The sequence below is a fragment of the Cylas formicarius genome, unplaced genomic scaffold (assembly GCF_029955315.1).
Source record: "Cylas formicarius isolate icCylForm1 unplaced genomic scaffold, icCylForm1.1 PGA_scaffold_8__14_contigs__length_24414737, whole genome shotgun sequence".
Taxonomy (NCBI): Eukaryota; Metazoa; Arthropoda; class Insecta; order Coleoptera; family Brentidae; genus Cylas; species Cylas formicarius.
Window position 1 is genome coordinate 21818400 of NW_026844361.1, and position 6872 is coordinate 21825271.

The 6872-nt window shown below is 38.8% G+C and overlaps 1 protein-coding gene across 1 annotated transcript; it reads right to left on the reverse strand.

The window, feature by feature from the left end:
- Window positions 1–5963: 5963 nt before the first annotated feature.
- LOC132706191 (NADH-ubiquinone oxidoreductase subunit 8) lies at window positions 5964–6848 on the reverse strand. The gene is made up of 3 exons (XM_060677372.1): window positions 6634–6848; window positions 6363–6577; window positions 5964–6304 (listed from the first exon to the last, which is right to left on the reverse strand). Exons 1-3 carry the CDS (start codon window positions 6791–6793, stop codon window positions 6044–6046), a joined length of 636 nt encoding a protein of 211 aa, XP_060533355.1. The 5' UTR covers window positions 6794–6848; the 3' UTR covers window positions 5964–6043.
- Between the last annotated feature and the right edge of the window lie 24 nt (window positions 6849–6872).

Genomic DNA, 6872 nt, shown 5'->3' on the forward strand with positions numbered 1-6872 from the left:
TCATAATACCACGCTCCGTTTTTGAAATCTTCCGGAAGTCTGCTTTCCCTTATAACTTTGTCAAATAGTTCTGTTAGCAATTTTGGTTACCTAGATTTTTCAGGAGTTCTCCCGTTACTTGACCATGACCCGACGGTTTACCTGTAGCGTACCTTCTTCAGCTTCAGCTACTTCTTGCAATTCTATGTTTGGTTTTAGTGCTTCTTCTTCTTCATCAGACCGATTTATTTTTCCTTCCTCGCTTCTGGACATTGCAGGTTCTGCAATCATTGAATTTTCCATTCGTTTTGTTACCAATCCTGTTTTCATTTTACTTCCGTTTTGATTCAACCTCGATGTTTGCTTTCGATTGCCACTTAATTTTGTTGTAGATTTCTTGAAATTTTGAGAACGTCCGTTTGAAGTTTTTTTTTTGCATCATAGCTCTGTTTTTTTAAAATGTTTTCTATATTTGTTAACGAACGGTAAACGTTGCGGTTGAACAGTTTCGATTTATGTGAGATGTCCGGCTTTCTTAGCAATTTTTTATTATTAAGCTAGGACGTTTTCCGCGGTTTCGTTTTCAGCGTTTACGAGCGTAAGTCCCAGCAGTTCCGCGTCGTCGATCAACTCGTTGACTTCAGATGTTAAAATGCCGACGCCCTCGCCTGGCAGCCCGCTGAGGACGCCCTCCGATTGGCCGGATATCTCGGGAAGTAATCCGAGTCAGACGAAGACGCCTCTCAAGGAGCAACAGGCCAACAAGATCAACAGGCATTGGGGGAAGAATGTTATATCTGGTAATTGATTTTGTAGAAAATTTCCGGATTTTCCAGCCGGGAAAAGATACAAAGAAGCTCTTACACGGTTTTAAAGTAACCGCAACAACGAAAAAAGACCGGTCGAGCGTTTTTAGAGGAAAATATTTCACGTTTCCAGATCAGTTGTCTAACCAGGACTTGATCAAAACGAAACAGGACGACGCCACGTACCGGGAAAGCATTCTGCAAAAGAGCATCGAGTTTTCCAGACGGAACAGTTACTCTGATCTAAGTACGGCCCCGTAGCTAGCGTAGAAACACCGTCGAATATGCTCAATTTTCTCTCATCGCAGGCGAAAGGAAGGACCCGCTGAACGGACTGGTGAAAAACGGGGGCTCGAAACGGAACGCCCTGTTGAAGTGGTGCCAGAACAAAACCGTCGGCTACCGGAACATCGACATAACGAACTTCAGCAGCAGCTGGAACGACGGCCTCGCCCTCTGCGCCCTCCTGCACACCTACCTGCCCGACAGGATTCCCTACGATTCCCTCACGCCGCAGGAGAAACGCAGGAATTTTTCGCTGGCGTTTGCCGCGGCCGAAACCGTCGGAATACCAACGACCTTGGTGATTATGTATTTTCATTATCAAAATTTAATTCCTCTACATTTTCTTGCCAAAGAACACCTGCTGAATATCAAATATAATAAATTCTTGTATTCGAGGCGACAGTATCTTTCCTAATTCATGGAAAATTTCCAATATTTTACCAACTGAAAAGATTTTAAATTTTGAAATGAAAGAACGCATAATATTTTGCCTCAGTTGCGTCATTGAGTAGCTATCGCAATCACAATGATAATCGACTTTGGTTTGTGGAGACGCATACGTTTGGCGTGCCTCAAGGTTCAAACCTGGGACCGCTTTGGTTCTGTATTTATACTTGCAACATAATTAACTCCAAAAATAGTGTTGACTTCGCCCAAAATAAATTAAACGACCGTCTCACCATTTGTCTAAATAGACTTACTTTCGATTCAACTTTAACGCGTAAGCCAAAAAAAAAAGCATTTTGCGCTTAGACCAAAATAGCGTGAAAAAGTAATACCAAAACACTTTACAACATTTAGATCCAGAGCATTTCTTCTCGGCACCACAAACTGACTTAAGGTCCCCCCGAAGAACCTAAGCATATAAGCCCATGACCATGACTGACTTTGTGGAATGCCTTTCAACTGCCTTTTTAGACACTGTCCCCTTGTTTAGACTTCTTGAAAGCACTCAACAGATCCTGCTGAGTGCACGTAATTTTTTTACAACCCCTGGAACAACATTGACAGAATAGCTTATCAAAAAATTAGAAAATGACGGATTGCATACAAATACATTCACTGACATTGTAGTCCAACACATGTCGTTAAACGTTAAACTATTTTCTCGATTTTTGGAACCCCAATTAGACGGTCAACTTCAACAACTTGGTAAGAAGTCTTTGATTATGTTTTCAGTCTTCTGGATTGTATCAATCTCACGCGGACCTCTGAAATCTGTTGTATTTCTTGGGTCCATCAACACTCAGCTCGTGAATTTCCTTGTCCATATCAATACTTTTTTTTATTTCTTGGTTCAATGTCAGTAAAATCTTTCAACAAAAAATGGTCTGAGCCACATTTCCTTAACGACCCTCTTGACTTTGACATCCCCATAGAACAAAACGAACCGTTGCACTTTTCAGGACATCAACGATATGGTCCAGCTGGAGCGACCGGACTGGCAACAGGTGATGTCCTATGTGACCGCGGTCTACAAGCACTTCGAGGCTTGAGCGAACGTTCGAAACGCGTTTCGATGTTATTTTGCCTGTGATAACCGCCCGGTGATCAAAACGGTTGTCCCATTTCACGCCCGACCAAAGATTCCTAAATTTCGGATTCGTTTTTGAGTGTTGTTTTATACAGCCACACGAATTGGTGACGTATTTTTTGTATGAATATATTATATATCGATCTAGTCAAGATAAGCGTTTTCCGGAGTTTCGTAAGCGACAGCTGCGTGCGGAGCATTTTATATTTTTTATAATTAGCTAAGTAGTTTTTTTTTGTAATATTCTGAAGACTGTAATAACTTAATGAAGATATTATATTGCTATATAGGTCTCTTAATTAGGGGCGGATTCGCCATCAGCTTGCGTTAACGAGATATTCATACCTATTCTGTCTCCAGTTAGCAATCGTGGTTATTGCTAACTTAAAGAATTTGTACTTTTTACAAGCCTTCTGGATTCCTCCTGCGTCGAACTTGCTGACGTTTCGCCAATCATCCTGTTGGCTTCTTCAGAGCTTGACTGAAACTGGAGTCAACAGGATGATTGGCGAAACGTCAGCAAGTTCGACGCAGGAGGAATCCAGAAGTTTTGTAAAAAGTGTTACAGCAGTAACACACAATAACGCGTTTTACCACAAACCGAAACTCAATTTTACGTACTTGACGCGCGTTTCGCCAACCAAGTTGGCATCTTCAGGAAAAGATTAAAACTAAACTTAATAGAACAAAGGCTCTATATATATATATATATATATATATATATATATATATATATATATATATATATATATATATATATATATATATATATATATATATATATATATATATATATATATATAAGCATCGGGAAGTGGGAGGGGGAATTACGCACTGTTCACGCAACCAATCAGCGCGTATAATGGGCTAAATGGGATTGAATGTCCTTGTTCAGTGCCTTATTCCCTCTCTTAACAATTTCTAAGCTTTCGTAGGCAGATGCCTACGAAAGCTTAAGAGGGAATAAGGCACTGAACAAGGACAGAACTCCAATCCGATTTAGCCCATTATACGCGCTGATTGGTTGCGTGAACAGTGCCTAATCCCCTCTCCCACTTCCCGATGTGTATATATAGAGAACATTTGTTATATTAAGTTTATTTTTAATCTTCTCCTAGAGATGCCAACTTGGTTGGCGAAACGCGCGTCGAGTACGTAATATTGAGTTTCGGTTTGTGGTAAAACGCGTTATTGTGTGTTAGTGCAGTGCCGAAGGTTCCAGAAGTTTCTTTGAAAAATTAAAGAATTTGTATTCTGTTTCTCCAACTTTCACCATCTCAAGTACCACAGAACAATGCATTGTTAAATCTGATTCTTAACTTAGCAATCATATCTTTGCGCTTATTTTCGCCACTGGTTTTGAAATTTTCAAAATGGCAACTGTCAAATTCGTGTCTTAGAAGTTACAAAACCATTTTTAGTTTTCACAAAATTACTGTCAACTAGTAAGGAAAATAAGCACAAAAATGTAATTGCTAAGTTAACAATCAGATTTAATAATCCATGTTTTGTGAAATTTGGAGAAACCTTTCTTACCTGGAAAGAATCTTTGCCAACTATGACCATCATTGCTAATGAGAATCAGAGAATAGTACTCGCCGACTGTACTTGTTTTCTATGCAATAATTTAATCGTAGAGTTGCCGAATTTTGTTGCTTATTTCTCGTGTTTTAATTTTGTATTTGTTTTGTGAAAAATAAAGTGTTTAAAGCGAAATTTGAACGTTTTCATTAACAATTCCATTGATCGTGAAACAAAAAAATTCACTGGAGCATTTGTATTGCTTAAATTACAATTCATTGATACCTATGAGATACGAAATGTCAAGCTACTTAAGAGGTTAAATTTGGAATGGTTGCGTTGTTTCATGTGCAAGAGGGGTTAACCAGAACAATAAAGTTTTAATTGGAAAATGTATAATACATTTATTTCTTTTAATGAATAATTATTGAGTTTTCGGGTCTAAACGAATGGCGATCAGTCCGTCAGCGAGGTCACGCGGTTCGCATCTGAAACTAAAAAAAATAACCTGAGTACTAAAGATTATTAAGATTCCTAAAACAAACTTAACATTACTTAAAATCACCCGAAAACACAACAGATATAATAAATAAAATCGGGACTGAGTTTAAGTTGGTACTACGGGCAGTACTACCACCTATTTCAATCACTTGTAAGGATAATCAAATCAAAACAACCTAATGAAGCTGAATCGAATTTAATCCTCTCGGTTCGACAATTACGTCTTAACTAAACTTATCGTAAACCCAAAAACCATCGCATTATAAGACCCTAATTATATCTCCTCACCGCAACTTGCCCTCTCTGTCTTTTTTGCCTGAGACGCCGATACATTTAACAGTCGGCAAAAGAACTATTTGTTACGGGGGTCTTGTCGGATATGACGTAATACTATAAATATTCTAACACACTAGTGCTGATTATTCCGATCGTGCAATGGATACTAAGGGCAGAGACACGCGAAGTATCCTGTCGCAAATAACCACACCGGCACTGAAAGACAGCAACACGCGACAGTGCAATAAACAAGTCAGGCCATAATATTCTGAATTGCAGAGACACTCGACAGTAGCCCCGACTTTCAATCAACAAAGTAACGTTTAAAATAGTTCACATACTAATATTTAACCAAATTCCTTGGTCATATTCTATAAATTAAAAATGAAACCGACCAATAAATCATTTGGTACTTTGGTATTTTGACAAACAAACCGAAACAATCATGAAATTCAAACACTGTACTAGTGAGAACACTCACCTTTAAGTCTTCGCAATTTCACGGAATGCAAACGATAGCCCAACACACTCGGTTAACCGAGAAATGCCGGAAAGATATTTCTTAAAATGTTACTGCACCCCAAAATTATGTTTATTATAAAAGACGAGTCGATATTCTGACAGGGTGAGAGGCGAGAACTGTGCTTTTAAGAAAACATCCGGCTCACAAGGAGTTGCTTATTGCGTCGTACGTACAAAAATTTTATATGGTAGCTTAAAAAAATATACATATGCGTCTTACACGTTTTGCGTTGTTTATGTTGATATTGATTTAAAAAATAGTTATATAATAAATTTTCTCTTCATTACGATAGCGGTTTCTCAACGTCTACGATAATGTCAATTATCGTAAAATCAATATCTAAACAAAATGATTACAAGTAATATCAGTACCGGATTTAATTCCATTTCGTGTGGTACTCCGTAAATTCCATGCCAGTAGTTCTAGATCATTCAAAATGGATTTTGGAATTTCTAATAATCCTCAATACCATAGGCACGGATGAACTCTAGGTCACGGTGATACCATTCCTTGGGAAATTAAAAACTACATATCCTGCCTGTTTCTAATATTAACTCCAAATAACACAAATATTAAATAGAATTTTTATTGTAATTACTAATTTAAACACTAAACACATCAACGATACAGATGATCGGCGTGAATATTAGCTGCTATTTCCGATTCCCACTTATCTCCGTTATTCAACAACTTCTCTTTATTATACAACAGTTCTTCATGCGTTTCAGTGGAGAACTCAAAGTTGGGTCCCTCGACGATAGCGTCGACGGGACAGGCCTCTTGGCAGAACCCGCAATAGATGCACTTGGTCATATCGATATCGTACCGTGTAGTTCTGCGAGAACCGTCGGCTCTTTCCTCAGCTTCAATCGTAATCGCCTATACACCACAAAAAACAAGAATTATGTATTAGTCATCAGGGGACAAAGTTGTATACCTGAGCGGGGCAGATCGCCTCGCATAACTTGCAAGCGATACATCTTTCTTCGCCTGAAGGATATCTTCGGAGAGCGTGTTCTCCCCTAAATCTAGGACTAAGGGGTCCCTTCTCGAATGGATAGTTGATGGTGGCCGGTTCTTTGAAAATATGACCCATCGCTACCCCAAGCCCCCGAAGAATTTCCGTGAGAAATATCGTCTGGGCTGCCCGATCTACAAAACAGTGGGAAGTCAGACTGGAGGGCTTTGGTTTATTAATTTATTGCCACCTGTTATGTCCTTCATATCCATAGACAGCTCTTGATCGTTAACATATATATACCCATCTTTCGGAGCACTACTGCTTTCCGACCGATAGCAACTACCAATAAATGCAGGCCGAACAAATCTTTGAAATATAGGAAATAGTGGTTTAAGAGTCATAGCCATTTTAAGCACGAAGCTTGGTTATGCCCTATTATGTCATCGAATTCAAATGACATATGACGATTATTCTTTTCTTTACGTC